Source organism: Ammodytes marinus (genome assembly GCF_949987685.1).
Source record: "Ammodytes marinus genome assembly, chromosome: 2".
Classification (NCBI taxonomy): domain Eukaryota; kingdom Metazoa; phylum Chordata; class Actinopteri; order Uranoscopiformes; family Ammodytidae; genus Ammodytes; species Ammodytes marinus.
Genome location: NC_137231.1, coordinates 10,396,885 through 10,413,563, shown reverse-complemented (window position 1 = coordinate 10,413,563; position 16,679 = coordinate 10,396,885). Strand labels below are relative to the sequence as shown.

General features: G+C 43.3%; 1 protein-coding gene across 4 annotated transcripts in view; it reads right to left on the bottom strand.

The window, feature by feature from the left end:
- Positions 1–248: 248 nt before the first annotated feature.
- fgfr1a (fibroblast growth factor receptor 1a) overlaps positions 249–16,679 on the bottom strand; it is a 30,000-nt gene continuing 13,569 nt past the window's right edge. Inside the window, exons 4-18 of one of the 4 annotated variants that reach the window (XM_080051234.1) lie at positions 16,107–16,196; positions 15,037–15,209; positions 12,168–12,291; positions 11,066–11,256; positions 10,620–10,770; positions 7,406–7,602; positions 6,782–6,927; positions 6,229–6,350; positions 5,254–5,364; positions 4,456–4,646; positions 4,146–4,268; positions 3,686–3,756; positions 3,458–3,595; positions 2,256–2,361; positions 249–1,719 (exon numbers count right to left, since the gene is read on the bottom strand). In XM_080051234.1, the coding sequence (XP_079907360.1) occupies positions 1,543–1,719; positions 2,256–2,361; positions 3,458–3,595; positions 3,686–3,756; positions 4,146–4,268; positions 4,456–4,646; positions 5,254–5,364; positions 6,229–6,350; positions 6,782–6,927; positions 7,406–7,602; positions 10,620–10,770; positions 11,066–11,256; positions 12,168–12,291; positions 15,037–15,209; positions 16,107–16,196 (2,111 nt within the window). In that variant the 3' untranslated portion in view covers positions 249–1,542. Of the gene's footprint in view, positions 1,720–2,255; positions 2,362–3,457; positions 3,596–3,685; positions 3,757–4,145; positions 4,269–4,455; positions 4,647–5,253; positions 5,365–6,228; positions 6,351–6,781; positions 6,928–7,405; positions 7,603–9,614; positions 9,760–10,619; positions 10,771–11,065; positions 11,257–12,167; positions 12,292–15,036; positions 15,210–16,106; positions 16,197–16,679 lie in introns of all 4 variants that reach the window. The other 3 variants (XM_080051236.1, XM_080051235.1, XM_080051237.1) reach the window with 3 other exon arrangements.

The window sequence follows — 16,679 nt, the reverse complement described above, 5'->3', positions numbered from 1 at the left end:
GGCCATAAATTACATGTTTACTGCCGGCTGTGGCTCTCCCGCCGCTCGCCAACATTTCTTCTGATGTCAGCAGCACATTATCATATCTAATCAGCCCCCAGCAACCTGTGTTAAATGGGTGGGAGATTGAAGTAGCCATCGTTCCATCTCTGTAAACATGATTTACATTGCAAACATGAAAATATAGATATTTATAGAGCGGTTTATGGAGAGGAGTTCAAACTCTGAAAGCTTTGGGGGTTTGTTTTTCAATAGCATTTTATTTAATGTAATCCTTTTTACGATGACATACGTGTTTCCTCAACCCCTTCATCAGAAGTTATACGGCAGCGAATCGAACTCCCGTCAAAGCATTTACAGTAGGAGATAAGTTCATCGAATGGAAGCCATGCACAGTGGAAGTGCATGATGTTGACTGAAGCAAATTACTCCGGATGTTAAAAAGCATGGCGTACAAACAGGTATATTTACAGTTGTGACCTTCCTGGAAGTACATGAAACATTCTGAATGAGACAAGTTACAATCTTCCACCCACACACACACACACACACACCCACACACACACACACTCGGCATACAGACACATACATACAGTCGCGCAACAAATATTTTCATGAATCCATTTCTTCTGATGGAGGGAAACCCCAAACACTGAGTTACACTGTATTGCAGATTGTGTGTCATGAAAAGCAATTACAGTTAAAAAATAGAAAACCCAATATATATATATATTTTCCATCGATGATTATGAAGTAAATTTAGGGGAATCAAAGTTGTGATACAGCGAGAAAAAAAAACAAAAAAAACTGGCCATTTAATCCTCAGCAATGAAAAAAAAATAAGATATTGTCATGTAACAACTGCCCCTACAGACTATATTTAAAAAAATGGGATTTAAACAAAAGCATCCTTGTACAAAAGAAAATAAATCAATGATGGTAATAAAAATAAGAGTACACTGTAAATATATATTCATATTTATAATTTTCTAACTGTATTTACAAAAAAAGGAAAGTTGATAATGCAGTGGGCCACGGTGCTGCATGTTCTTGAGGATTTGGTCTGTGATGCAGAATATGGTCCTTCACTACGGATGAAACGACCATGGAGGGGGGGGGGGGGGGGGGAACGACAGAACATACAAAAGCCGGACATAATCGCCGTCAGTCCTTTAGATTCTCCTGACCCATGGAATGCCCAAAGTGGAGAGCAGAGTGGCAGTCTGCTTTTTTTTTTTTTTTTTTCTTCTTTTCTTCCAACAGCGTGACAAACTGCCACTCCCGTTAATACAAAGTGCCCCATAAACACCGTCACCGCCGAGAACCGGGAAACGGCTGCGCGCTTCAGTCCATGTGATCCAACACGTTCTACGAGGTGTCCTCCGCGTGCCTTTTCTCACAGAGCACCAGTGTTTGTTTGTTTTTTCTGTGTGTGTGTTTTTTTTTTTTAGCTTCATCTCTGGGAAATTGTGGGGAAGAGTCCAACCCCATGAGGCAGGGAGCAGAGGAAATGTCAATGTTTGTCTGAATGGAGATGAGGTATCAGCGTTTCTTAATGGCTGCCCCGTTGGGGTGGGGAGGGAACTTTGGCAGGCAGGGCTCCTCGGCTCCGGCGTCGTGTGAGAAGACAGAGTCCTCCCCCGAGGAGCAGGTGGAGCTGCGGGTGTCCGGGTAGCTGGGGGAGTATTGGTCCAGAGGCACAGACAGCTCCAGGTACTCCTGTAGGAAACAAAATGGAGGATTAAAATCAACACGTTCACCTCCAAACATAGAGACATCTGCAAGGGATGGGACCGATCCGATCCAATATGCCAGCAATCTACTTATCGGATATTCGACAACTCTGATTTAAAAAAATATATATTTTTTATAAATCTAAATTATTTTAACTATGAAAAAATTGTCATTTTAAGACCAGAGCTATGTGATATAGCACACATAAAAAAGAATTAAGCAATTCAAAAGTTTAGTTCTGATGTGCTTCTGTACTCGAACAGTTCAAAGCAGTTCAGATAAAGCTTTATGCATTTTTGTACATGTGTTGCTCTTTAGAATTGCTGTGTTGCTTAAGCCTTCCTAACCTTACACATAACATCACCACCAACAAAGAAATGTGTAAAAATGATGATATCGGACAGTATCGATATCGGCCGATATCCAGAAGCCAGATATAGGAATCGGATCGTTCTGAAAAACAGTGGATGGGTGCCTCTCTATTTTCTGCTTCTTCATGGAGTGAGGAGACTTGGACTGACCTGGTTGGATGTCATGGCCAGACAGCGATCTAGGTCCTCCACCAGCTGTTTGAATGTGGGTCTGTGAGAGGGCACGGCATTCCAGCAGTCCCTCATCATCATATACCTGCACAGATCAAGACAATTCAAAATTGAGCAGTCAAAATCAATCTCGAAACATAAGTTAAAAGATGTTGAATTCTTGCCAGAAGTGGTCAGAAACCTGAACCAGTGACGCTTGTAACAATAACGTGGCATTTGGAGCTCAGACAACCTTGGAACATTTCATTTTTTTTGTGGCTGTCACACAAACAATGGCAGGGATTATTATGACGTTGCTAAGCGCCTGGAATGTTTTCGATATACAAAAGTTGGGCCGTGTAAACATTAATGCCGACTGTTTGGACCAAGTACGAGACACAGCAGTGACTGAGCTTCATCTTGATTTAAAAAAGCAGATTGTCTGTTATGTTCGAAAACCATTGACTTAAGTGCCATATACTTTAAGGTTACACACCATTACAAAGTGAATTGGATGTTGGTAACTTGTATTACTTTTCATTGCAGAGACATGTGAAATATTAAAGGGAGGTTCACAACACACATGCTCCCTTGAAAGTTATGTTATTTATGTAGGCAGCATCTGGTTCAGAGTAAATGTGTTTGTGACTTGGAAAGCTTAAAGCCAAAAAAACCACAGGCACATACTTATTCAGTTAATGTGCATCAAAGTGGGACATAGGATTGGACCCGCTCTCAGCTCTACTTCAACCTCACATCCTCCTAACTGCGCCAGTGTGGTTACAATAACTAACAACGGAGCCATGTCAAAATGACAGTGTTTTTTGAATTACTTAGTGATTATTGGTTCCACCTGCAATACTTTTGTCTATATCATATCTATAATCAAACCTTTCAACACTTACATTAGCATTACATATTACAGTTTTAGCAATATGTGTGTGTAAGAAAGACAGAGTCATTGCTTAGTAAAAAAATACAAATTTGACTAAATGAAAAAACGTACTGCAAACAGTAATTATTTCCTGATAGAAAAAAAATCTAAATTACAAATGCTGTCCATGTCAACCCATTACATATTCCCTCCCAATAGTTTGACTTGACCAACTAAGGAGATGCTTTTAAAAGAGGAGATGAAGAGCTAAGCGGTAACTAAAAGTGGGGAACGCATGTTTAATTGTAGGTGCGTAGTGTTTCCTTACAGCTCCTGCGTGCACGTTGTGGGCTTGTCCATACGGTGGCCTTCCTTCAGCAGCTTGAAGAGCTCTTCCACTGGGACCCCGGGATAGGGAGAGCCCCCCAGGGTGAAGATCTCCCACAGCAGCACCCCGAACGACCAGCTGCAACCACAAACAGACAGGGGCGTTTAGATGTTTTCCTCACGTTCCATCAAAGGCTGAATTGTAAAAGTAATGACGCGTAATACTCACACATCACTTTGGTGTGTGTATATCCGGTCAAACAGAGCCTCGGGAGCCATCCACTTGACTGGTAAACGACCCTGTGGAGAAGGTATGCAGGTTAGTGCTGTTTACAGTATTAGGGTTTTTTTCCATGGAGCTTTTTTGTCAAGAGTTTATATCAAATGCTACATTTATCACCAACTTAGCTTTTCCTCAATAAAACAGGTCTTGCATACATATTCTGCAATTTCTCCAGTGGCTCAATTGCAATATTGCCACAGTGACCTGAAAAGGGCTGCAGTTGACATTACTTTGGTTTCTGACTAGCATTAAAAAGGTAAACAAATTTACCTGGCTTTGCAGTGCAGTGGAAAAACACTCGACTGCTCGCAGCTGTTTACAACATGGCTCAGCGCGACTATCTCTACTCTGCAAAACATGTTCTCTCATTTGTGAATAACAATAAACAGATGATGAGGATACTCACATTGGTGGTCTTCTTATAGTAATCAATGTGGTGGATAGCTCTGGCCAAGCCAAAGTCTGCTATTTTCATCACGTTGTCCTCCGTTACCAAAACATTTCGAGCGGCAAGATCTCTGTGGATGCACTGCACAAATAAAAACAGACATAAACAACCCAAACTCAAACAAAGTCCTGGGAAGCAGTCTCTCAAATACTGTCCGATGTCCAATATGTGTCCAATATGTCCAAGATGTTTTACGATCCAAGGAGAGGATTTTGAGTCTGTAAATAGACCATTGAAGAATGTGAATGCCTGTTTGCACTCCGTTTACCTTTTTGGAGGCCAAGTACTCCATGCCCCGGGCCACCTGGTAAGCACAGGACACCAGGTCTTTGATGGACATGTTCTCTATGGGAACCTGGTCTGGGTTGTAGCAGTACTCCATGCCCGGCGGGCGCCGAGCTCGCAAGTACTCCCGCAAGTTGCCCTTGGATGCATACTCTACTACCACATACAGAGGACCTACACACAAGTGGAAGAAATACAAGAATAAATCAGCATACAAGTATCACTAAGAAGCCTAGGGTACATGTCAAATGGAATTCTTCTTTTTGTGAGTAAGTACTTATAAGGCTGATTAGTTTAAATATGCTAAAGTTATAGGCAGGTAAATGAACATAACCCATACTTATTGGCAGACATTATAAAAACGTTGCATCAAAAGATAAGTGCAAATTAGCAACTCAAGATCCAGTTCACCATCTAGAGGATTGGTAAATAAAGTGGAGTGAACAAAGGGCTTAGTGTTGCAGTGTGGAAGCAATGGAGCGTTGTGCACTGCAGGTTCGTTAGAGGTAAGCTTCCTTTAGTTCTTGGTCAGGGATGACTGGAGAGAGACGCAGTCGATTCAAGCTGAGAGCTCGGAAGCTGGTGTCAGAATTGTTTAATCATGCTGTTCTACACATCTCTCCAAGTAAGGAGAGACGGCTGTCTGAGGGACAACAGTGTGTGTGTGTGTGTGTGTGTGTGTGTGTGTGTGTGTGTGTGTGTGTGTGTGTGTGTGTGTGTGTGTGTGCGTGTGCGTCAGGGCAGGTCAGCAGCAGACCGCTGTCTGTCTGTCTGGTCTTACCATCCTGTGTACAGGCCCCCAGCAGATTAATGATGTTCTTGTGCTTCCCGATGATCTTCATCATCTCCATCTCTGAAATCAGGTCAGACAGGTCTTTCTCTGTGGCGTCAGCTGAGAGGGAGAGAGAGAGGGCATATTAGGGTGAGAGGGAGAGAGAGGGGGCATATTAGGGTGAGAGGGAGAGAGAGGGCATATTAGGGTGAGAGGGAGAGAGAGGGGGCATATTAGGGTAATTAGTCTATGTTGTGTTGGTGAAGAGGCCCAAAAACGGGCCCCCAATAATCACCTTGCAAAGTATACTGTATACACAAACATGTCAGCTTTCACAGAGTCTGGCTGGCTCCCTGGGGAACGGCACTTAGAGTACTAGACAATAAATACTACTTTCCCTACATCCTCCTCTGTGCAGTTTAATGAACACTGTTTTATATGGGATGTCAAGGGGTTCTCATAAATGTTTTGCTCTGCTCTCACATTCACACAGTGGCTGGGATCCAATGGCAGATGTCTCTTAGTATCTGTTCATCACAGCTTTGGTGTAAGTAGTCCTCCGGTCCCTCAAGCCTGGACTTGAGGCTTTTGTAAAATCCATTACTATGCTCTGAAGAAAAACTATGACTTATGCAGCCGTTATATCCCTTTGTCGACTGTATACCCACACATGTTTGGCCCAAATACTGTACTTTTAACAGGCCCTATATAGTCACGTTTTGACAAATTCCTCGTGATTTTATCCTGGCTGTATCTTGCCTGGTCATGTAAAACAACTCAGTTCCAGCACTAACTGTTTTATTGTGTTTTTGTTTTATTTTGATTGAATGTATTTTTATCTTTGGTTATCAATTTCTATCATTTTTTGCTTTGTTAACACTTTGTAACAGTGTTTTGAAAGGTGTTAGTTATACTGTATGAATAAATAAATAATAATTTTTCATAATTATTAGACAACTTCAAAAAAGGAACAGAACAACTTACATTTCAACATTTTCACTGCCACTTTGCTCTCACGGTTTGGCTTCTCTTTGTCGAGGCCCATAGCCTCACCCATCACCACCTGACCAAAGCAGCCTTCTCCCAGCGGCTTACCCAGAACAATTCTGTCAGGGGGACAAGACACATGACACAGAGGCTTTAACAGTCGGTAGAGTTTACAATTTAATCTCTTTTATATGGGATAAAGTTTCATTTTAAATCTCAAGTTGAAATACATTCTAGAGGGTTTGCTTTTGAGATTAAGTTAAATTCAAGACAGACTGCTGAGCTGTGTGTGTACACACACACACACACACACACACACACACACACACACACACACACACACACACACAAGGTTATATTACAGTTTAAGTGCCATGCATAGGGGAACCTCAACATCAGCTTTCTGAGGAAGACCAAGACAAAATGTTAAACCTCATTTTCCTGTCCCAGCAGACTGACCATTTCAAACCAGTAAAATGTTTCTTTTCTAGGCTCTTTAGGCTGTAGCGGTCCCGTCTCAAAGTTTTTTTTTTTTTTTTACAGGACGTACCTTTCGCGGGGAAACTCCCAGCGTGGATCCTGGGGCAGTTCATACTCAGAAACCCCTGACAGCATGGGGGATCCACTGGAGGAGAGGCGAGAGGGACGCACCAGCATCACTCCAGAGTGGATGGAGGACCTAGAGTCCACAGACACCTGAGGGAAAGAACACTTAAGTTACTCCCCCGATCGTGGAACAAGCACCAAGAGTCAACGGTAACCAAAGAAATGAAAGCTACAGCAGTAGTCGCTGAAATATCTACAATGCGACAGTTTTAAAACCACCCGCCCCACTCAAGAGTATGTTACCCATGGAGAGGGAATTCTCTTATAATATAATAAAAATAAGAATAAAATGTATTTATATAGTGCCTTTCAAGGGACCCAAGGCCGAATACTTACACTTACCTGATGTGCAAGATCTCAAGGAGCTAGAATGAACCTGGAAGCTCTTTCAATGCATGCTTTTTAGTATTCGGTTAGACATAAACTCTGTGTGAATGTGCAGCTGAGCCTAACAGCTTAAATATCTTGTATAGCTTTTGTCTTTGTAACAAGAACACACGTCAAAATGAGATATAGAACAAAGAGTGGGGAAAAGGGTATAAATGTTCCAAACCCCCTATCTACTTTCTGTTACCTGTCTGCGCAGCGGGATGCTTTTGGCCAGCTTGTGCACGGCCAGCTGGCTGTTGAAGTCACTCTTCTTGGAGGAGGTGCGGATCTTGACGATGACCGCAATGGCGATCATGACAGCGATGAAGAAGAAGCCCACACAGTAGATGACCACCTCCAGGTAGGTGTGGCTGGCTGAGGGATAGTGAGGGACGGCTGGATGGAGGGGAAGGGGGGTCGCAGGGGGGGGAACAGGGGGTCAGCTATCACAATGAGTTTAAACGGCCACAGATATAGTCTGACTTTATACACCCAATCACACCAAACATACCCATGCTTTCAAGTGAACCACACCGATCACCCAAACACACAGCTACCCTGTAGAAAAACCAGAGCCTTTGACACAGACACACGTGGGCAAAAAACTCAAGTCGCAGGGTTTCCTCTACAGTTTTTTACTAATATGAGAAGTGGTCACATTCTCTTGAAACACTGAGAAATAGTTGGGACAAACCCAAATGACACAACACCTTGTTAGATTCAGATAATCCAACCTTTTAAAAACTTAATATTTACTTAATGTACTGAGCGATGGCTATGCAAGAGTGTAAGAGTGTGCAAAGGATCTGACTTTTATACAGAGTATCAACATTTCACAACACACATCATTCCTACTTCATCATCACGGTTCATGTCTATGTGTAGGTCTAAAAGCAGCATACCACAAAAGCATGCGCTCAATACAATAGTTTAACTGCTTGACTTGATCAATAAAATAACAAATTCTGACTTCATTTGTATATTTTTGTATAGTATTGGTGCTGTATTGGTGTTTTTTTATCCTCAAGAAAATAACCTTAATGTACTAAATTACAACAAAATTAAAATATATAATAAACTGTCCAATTCAGATCTTGTTTTTTTCCTCCCATTAAGTGAAAACACCAACGTTTATACCAATTCTAGGGGTGTAATGAATTACACACTTCAGTAAAAAATGGATGGTTTGGAGCAAACCTTGGCTTGGGATGTGGTTCTGTGCTTCTTGTTCAAACTTGGGTCTTTCTATGGTCTTAAATCATGTCAAGGTGATTAATGATGCAGTTGATTGTATAAGGCCTTTTATTCATACAAAAATCAAATGAAGAGTAATGTTGAACAAATCTATACAACTCCTGTATGGTGTATTGCTAAAAACACATGTTTAGTATGCTTTATGAACACCTTCATTTCAATAATTATTTTCAATGCAAAATGTTGTTTATTCAACAAGAGAGCTTGTTAATTCTAAATTTGCTTTGCAGAGTTTTGTATTTTAATGTAAGAAGCACATTTTCACTTGCAAAAAATCTTCAATCACATCATTACCGATATGATATTAGATATGGCTTTTGTTGTAAGGGAGATTATCACATACAACTAGTCTGTAGTGGGAGCTCCACCTGTAGAACAAAGCCTTTCCAAACCAAGGGTGCCATACCATCTGAAGTGTAGCGTTACACCCCTAACCAACACCAGCAACACAAGTGAGTTACACTTGTGTGAAGGGGCTGACTGACAAGCAGCTTGATAATTGGACAAATGCCCATTCCAACCCTTCAGGAATGAGACACGTCCACTACAGAGAGCCAATTATCAAAGCCAGCCGCTGTGCTCGCAGCAGGAAATGACATCAGGGATACATGTCATTTTCGGTGCTTGTCAGAGAAAATCAGCTTTGCACCAAATCACACGCAAAACACCAGTTAAGGAGCAGAATGGTAGAGACAGTTCAAAGTGAAATCTGATCAGAGCTGCCAAACAAGCCGTCTGTACCTGGCTAACACCATGCAGTACATTACAGTTTGATTTAAAGTTTTTTTCCTCATGCTATCGGGCCTTATTTTATATGGGGATTTCTTTGTCATGGTAGACCAGGTAGCAGACAAGTCTCGGGTTGTTTGGCAATTTGTAGATTTCAGTTTTTTTAGAGTCAGCAGAGCATGGGCCATGCTCTCCCATCTAGAGGGTTTAGATGGAGCAGGGGCCATGCTGAGCACAGAGGGGGGGGGGGGGGGGGGGGGTGTTTTAGTACTTGTAACTTGCCCTGGCTTCCTTTCACATTTGTTCAACAGAAACAGAGTCAGACAAGACTCTTTTCTGGCAAATGTGAAGGAGGACAGCCAGGCGGGAGTTAGACAAGGGGAGTCATGGGAAACATAGCAGAGAGACAGAAGAACCACTGATACCTTCAAAAACGTTCAACCATGCAGAGTGATGAGAGAACCCGATAGAATTGCCCGCCAAGCAGGTATACTCCCCAGCGTCATCAAAAGACACATTTCTCAGTTGGAGGATTTCCATTTCCTTGTCCGTGGTGTTAAGGCCAGCGGTCTAGAAAATAAGAAAAGGAAGCAGACCCAACAAGAGGCCCAAGAGGGGGGAAGGGAACCATGAGTAAAAGGATTCTGAGAAGAGAAAAAAAAGGTGATGGAGGAGTGTTCACCTCCGCCATCCAACACCATAAGTACCACGTAGATCCCCTGCAGAGGAACTCTGTCAGAGAGAGCCCTCCAGCATCTGTTAGTGGAGGGAGCTGGTTAGCTTGAGTCTGCACTGCTGAACCCAGGCCCACACTGGACCAAACCCGTCACCACATCCAGTACCTCAGTCTCATCTCTACATGCAAGAGATGGGCAACATGGAACAACTCCACAGCAGAACAGCGCACACTCACACTTCTACAAACTAAACAACAGGAGGTCTGCGACAGGTAGGCAGAGGGGGAAAGCTAGCTTGACATAACGATGGGGAGGGGGGGGAAAGAGAGAGAGAGAGAGAGAGAGAGAGAGAGAGAGAGAGAGAGAGAGAGAGAGAGAGAGAGAGAGAGAGAGAGAGGTGAGCCTTGCACGGAGGACTTTGAAGGGCAAGGGAGCGAGAGTAATAGAAGAAGATGGCAAGAGAGGCCCTTATTAGGTGGGCACAGCACAGGCACGGGGCAGGAATGAGAGCGGGTCCAACATAAACCTGAGACTAAACACTTTCAACTGTTCTGCTGGGAATTTTCCATAGCGTCATTTACAGTCAGGAGCACTGAGGCAGGAGAGAGGGAGGTAGGGAGGGAGGGAGAAACTGAGCGAGGGAGGAGAGAAACAGCTGAGGTTGTCTCGAGTTTACACGGGCCCTAATTTTCCCAGGTGCTGGTGGAAGCGTCTCCGTGCGGTGTCGTCGGTGCACTGCTGCGTGGCGGTTACCTGTGGGCTCATGTCTGTTGACAGTCAGCCAGGCAGACTGATTGGCCTCTCCTATATAATTGGACACTTTACATATATACTCTCCGCCCTCCTCCTCAGTCACATTGTAGAGGGTCAGCACCTGAGCGTCCGAGCTATTGACCCCAGAATGCTGGAAATAAAGACATGTCATGTGCAGCACAGAAAATTAAAAAAATGGTAGCAAACACAGGATTTAACTAGAGAAAATAATTCATGAAAAGCAGTTTTGGATTTGTGTAAAATAGCAAGATAAAGTTCATATATATATATTTTTTTAAATTACTTTGTACACCCTTTATAGACAAGACTGGACATATAAGAAAATAAGTGACATAGAATACATACAGTTTCCTTTTAAGCATTACACAGAAGATTTGAATTGGCTTTTTTTGCGCCAGGATTGGTCACAGTATTGAGGGGCCTACCTTAAGGACACGGACGTACGGTAACCCATCGGGACCGACTCGGCTCCCGTTGACCTCAATGTGCTTCAGCCACTGGATGTGAGGCTGAGGGTCGCTGAACACCTTGCACTCAAACTCCACGTCGCTGCCCACCACCGCGGTGCGATTAGCGGGCAGCCCGGCCTGCAGGATGGGCCTGTGGGGAGAGCGCTCTGCAACACAAACCACAACACACACCGATGGGAGTTTAGAAGTTTGGCAAACACGCATTATCAAAAAGATAAACACGCTCGCAATCATTCAAAAAGTAAACACGGCCGACTGATTTTCAAACACACAGCCAAATAAAACCTCGGTCACGGCGAACCCTTAATGGAAATGTCCGGGGCAGATGGCAAACAAGGCCGCCTGTATAATTTGATCAGATACTGTGTAATTACACAAGGTACAGACTAGAGTTTTTGCATATTTTCAATCGGCCATTTCCCCAGATATTCTGCTTGGGTAATTATTAAGAGGCGGCCGGCCACAATAGATGGAAAAGCCAGTTAAGAGCCCGATGTGGAGCCGTTAACAGTGAAACGTAATGTTCTTTGTGGCTCCGTTTCCATGACTAATAACTCTCCAAAGTAAACTTACAAGCCAAGAATCTGGCAGAGTGTCAACTGTCCAGGCCTTTTTCTGACCGAGGCCTCCTCCGTGGGGACATGAGCGAGCTAAACAAAACTCCACAGTCTCCCCGTCAATGAAGCGATCCGACTGCTCATCCGGGCCTGGACCTCTGCTGAGGTCAGAGGAAGCCCACGGGACAGCAGTGATGGAGGAAGCGAGAGTGTGATTTATAGAAGCAATGGTGCAAGAGCGAGTCACAGGACAGGTCCTATGGGGGTGATCACTTCTCTCCTCCACATGGATCCATCACTCAAAGCCACGCGTGAACAGAGATTAATTTATCGAGCGCCCGACAAAAAAAAGACCCAGGTAGCCCTCCGAGACCAAGATATGTGTGAAGTAGATTTAACGTGACATTAGAGCCTCATGAATATTCAACAGGGAAATTAACACATGATCAAAACTTCCCGCCCCAACGTACATATCAATTACATGAATAAACAACACTCACCGACTACGTCAAGCTGGTAGGTGTGATTGATGCTGCCGTACTGGTTTTCCACCACACAGGTATAGTTGCCCTTGTCCGAGGGCACTACAGACTCCATGATGATGGTCCACATGTGTTCCCGGACCTAAAAGACGGGGGGGAAAAAGACGAGGTTACAGTGGCTGGCGTCCTTAAAGTTATATCTGTGTGTCTTTGCACTACTTTTGTGTTTATTTAGGTCTTGGGGTTGCTTTTCTTATTTTATATTGCATTGTTGAAAGGAGCCTGAGTGAGACTCAAGAATTTCATTGCCAATAACTGCTGCGGTTATTGTTGTGCCTATGACAAATAAACAATCTTGAATCTTGGCATGTACAGCAGCAATGGATAACCCAAAAACAAAACTCTACAGTGAAGTTAGAACATCTGCTAACAGCGAAAAATGTGCTGAGCTTTCTCACCAGACAGAGTTAATTGTATGAAACAGAGCAGATAAAACATCAGCTCTGTGCACGGGTTCTTTCATTTGTCGGTGGCTATGGATTTCCTCACCGACTACAAAATAGCATTGCAGCCTGTCATTTTAGTTCTTAAACCACTGCGCTGTCAATTTGCAAATTCAAGTATAAAATGTTTTCAATCAAATTAAATTGACATTAATGAGGCCAGCGGTGAGCCAATCATGGCCATGGAGATGGAGCTGGCCTACAACCCATCCATGCTTTTAACATAAAAAAAAACTGGTGAATTTTTTTCCCCTCCATCTGCTTTCTGCCGTTACAAATTGCTGTAAATCAAATTTTGTTCATTTTCAAAGCAAAAGCTAACAAGGTCAGTGATGTATGATGTGATGATAACAAGATTACAAACTACTCCCTCCTTCCTGTGACACCACCCTATGTTACACACACACACACACACACACACACACACACACACACACACACACACAGGAACTTTGACAATCCTACATCACAAAGGGCTACAGGAAAACAGGTACACGTTTTATATACATCTGCACCAACCCTTCTTATTAGCGCCAACTGAAGTCTGGCTCTTTTTTCTTTTCGAGACATGTTATACATTTTTCTTCCATAAATCTGCCAAGACCGGCAGTGTGTGATTAACCAACGAAACCTTTGAGGCAATGGCAACATCAAACATGCATATACACACACACACAGACTTCAGCCATACCGTTTCCCTCATTTAGCTAAGAAAAAAAAACGTGATGAGGGAGTCCAGCTGCCTGCTGCCAGATGTGTTGTGCATGGCTTGATATACATGTGGTCTACATTATTCCCTCCCTCCTGCACGTCTCCCTTTGCAGACGATATGAACAATAGAAGCCCGGCCATAAAAGCTACAGTGTGGGAGGGATGAGAGACGTCCCCAGCCGCTGATGCAGACCTTTGCACCTTGACTGAAAAAACAGCAGCCAGATGGTTAAGTGTGCTGCCTGCTAGGGTGTGTGTATGTGTGTGTGTGTGTGTGTATGTATATGTGTGTAAGTGTGTGTGTGCAGCGGAGAGGAAACTCCTAAATATGTCCCAGCTGGGGGGAGGGAGAGATTTGGGGTAGCACGGCACAAGGCTAGACCGGCCTGCACCTTGATGGGAAGAGCAGATGCAGGGGAAGAACATGCACATACTCCCCACACCTGTGAGCCAACTGCCACTGGATGCAGCTATTCACAAGAGAAGTCATTGTAAAAAAAAAAAAAAAAAGTACATATTGCACCACATTTACAGCCTCCTAATACAAAGGGATCATACTGTAATGTGTTGCTTGATAAGGTTTTGTATAAATATATGACAGGCTTTCATAACGTCAGTGTGCCCAACAGGAACAGCATAAAAGCTCACATCAAATCCCAAAAACAAATATATATATTTCATTTTGTTCATCTCTAAGCAACCATGATGCCATAGACAGTAAATGGTGACAGCTGAATAAGGTAGACAACAGATCCGGTCCGCACGACCTCACCCGCCACACCTCTTCTAAGTAAATCCAGATACTAAAGTAAACGCTCTTATCAACAATTGTTGATATTGTATTTTATCAGCAGTTTTATTTCACATTGTCACATTTGAAGATGGCCTGCTTCCCTGGAAACAGGAAGTCATTGACAAAGAGAGAAATCACACCACTAATCATATCCCAGATACAGTTGGCACCATGGCAACTTATTGCTGCATCTAACTATGAAGGAAGACGTCTCTGTGTGTTTGTTCTGCGATTGTCTTGCCAACTGTTATTCAGATCTACATCACACTTGGCGGGTGTATTGCCGAGGGATCACAGTGCCGAGTGTGAAGTTGTTTGGATCAGCAGTTCTGTAGAAAACTGTAAACACACAGGTCAAGCCAGCCAGACTTTGGTGCACGTCTATCTGGGCTGTTTCAGTGGCTTTGCACTGTCGTCCATTTTGACCACCCCAAGTTATTTTGTTTGTTGCAGTTTTGCAGAAAACTGCTGATCCAAAAAACTTTGCACTGCACTCCTTTGGGTTCCTCAGTAACACAACTGCCAAGTTGGAAGTAGATCGGATGAACAGTTGGCGAGGAAAGAAATAACAAGGACGGACAGACAGACAGACATAAACGTCTCCCTTTATGGTATGATGGCACAATGTTACTGTTAGTGGCATAGGGTTTCACCTGGCATCGTTTCTCAGGTCAGACTTGCTATTCACTTGCAGGAAGTGTTTCTTCCTCCGGGGGAGGGGATTAGTGATCTAATGTGGTGATGACATCACTGACGTCTCTCCACTCGTAGTGAATGAGTTTGAAGTGATTCAATAAGACATTCTGATTAGGGTGTGTGGAGTCACTAAGACGCAGCTGAGTGGAACACTTTTTTATTAAGAATATTTTCTATTCTTCACCTTGAAGCCTCCGATGCGATGGTCTCTCTTGAACTCCTTGCCATTCTTGTACCATTTCAGGGTGGGAGTTGGGTTGCCGCTGGCCTGGCATTTAAACTTCACGGTCTTACTGGCTGGGACAGCGTGGAGCTTTTTCTCCATTTTCTCTGGGAGAGCCCATTGTGGAGCCATTGCTAAAGAATGAGAAAAAGTCAGTAGATTAGTAACAAGAACAATAATGCGATTGATATAAATGCAAAAGAGTCATTATAATTAACCTAAATCTCAAGAAGAATCAGGACCCCCTTCTGGAGCCAGACCCGGGAGGGGAGCAGTAGACCCCCGGGGTAGACCCCAGGACATGCTGGAGAGATTGTATGCATCTCATTTGCTTTGGTACCGCCCCTGGGACCCCCCAGAAGCAGCTGATAAGCGCTGCTGGCGAGACAAGACGTCTGGACTACATTTGCCTTACCTTACCTTACCCTGCAGCAACTGTAACCTGGCTTTAGAGAAGCAGCAGGGAAGTAATGGATTGATCATTTACATAATGTATGATCAACCCCACAACAACTCAAAATGATAGTGACAGGGCTCGGATAGGATCTTTAGGTAATATATAATAAAAGAATCAGAAAACTTGTTGCTTCAATGTAGCCTCAGTTGAGAACAGTCATGTTGTACACATCTCAGGGGGAGATAAAGCTCTAGGAGTCAAGAGAACAAACTCAAGGTCAGCATGCTTGCCCTGCTGCAAGTCTTTGTGGGCAGAAGTAGCCTGATGATTAAGCGTGAGCGTCTTAACTGCTCTATAGACAAATTGGAAGACGTCGAAGGTTAACCACAGTTAGTCACCGCAGGGACATTCCTCACGTAGAAGCTGTCACTGAGGTAGTGAAAACCCTCTGATTCACAGTGAAATCATTCACCCAAATGTGACCCACACACACGCGTGGCAGACCCGTAATTGAATCATAAAGCTCTCAAATCACTGCGCAGGACACTTACTCATAACCCGGGGACTGTGGGCGGGCGACTAACGTTCATTTGTTACAGTAGCATTAGTAACGCAAAGAGATCAGCACACTTACGCAGTAGCTTTTGACTGCCCAATAGTTTGGCTTCCTCTGATGAAGACTCTTCATCTTCATCATCGTCTTCAGATGAGGCCAGGGTATCCACTAATGAAACGGACACACACAAAAAGACACATCCATGATTTACACTGATACATGCATTTTTTTTGTCAGAAAATAAACTCAAAATTGAAGTAAACCATCACTTGTGTACATTAGTTGATGCTAATGCAGGTGGTGCTCTGTACTACTGGACACACTAAAACAAATAAAAGATCAAGTGTAAAGGGATTTGCTAAAGATTAAAACTTCATTTGGAATTTGAAACAGTATACAAAGATCACACTGATCCAGGTGTGTTAATGTCATTGCATTGTAAAACCATGTTAAAAAGGGTATGTTGAAAAAAAAAAAAAAATGGAGTTCAAAATATCCTCACGGTTTGTTTCACCAATAAATCCTGATCATTAACATTTCCGAACCCTTAGAAGCTGTTCACTTTTAGTTTGTAAATGGCAACATGTGCAGCAATAACATAAATGTGTTTTACAGTGATGCTAGAGTTTTTCATGTACCTCCCCGTGCCGT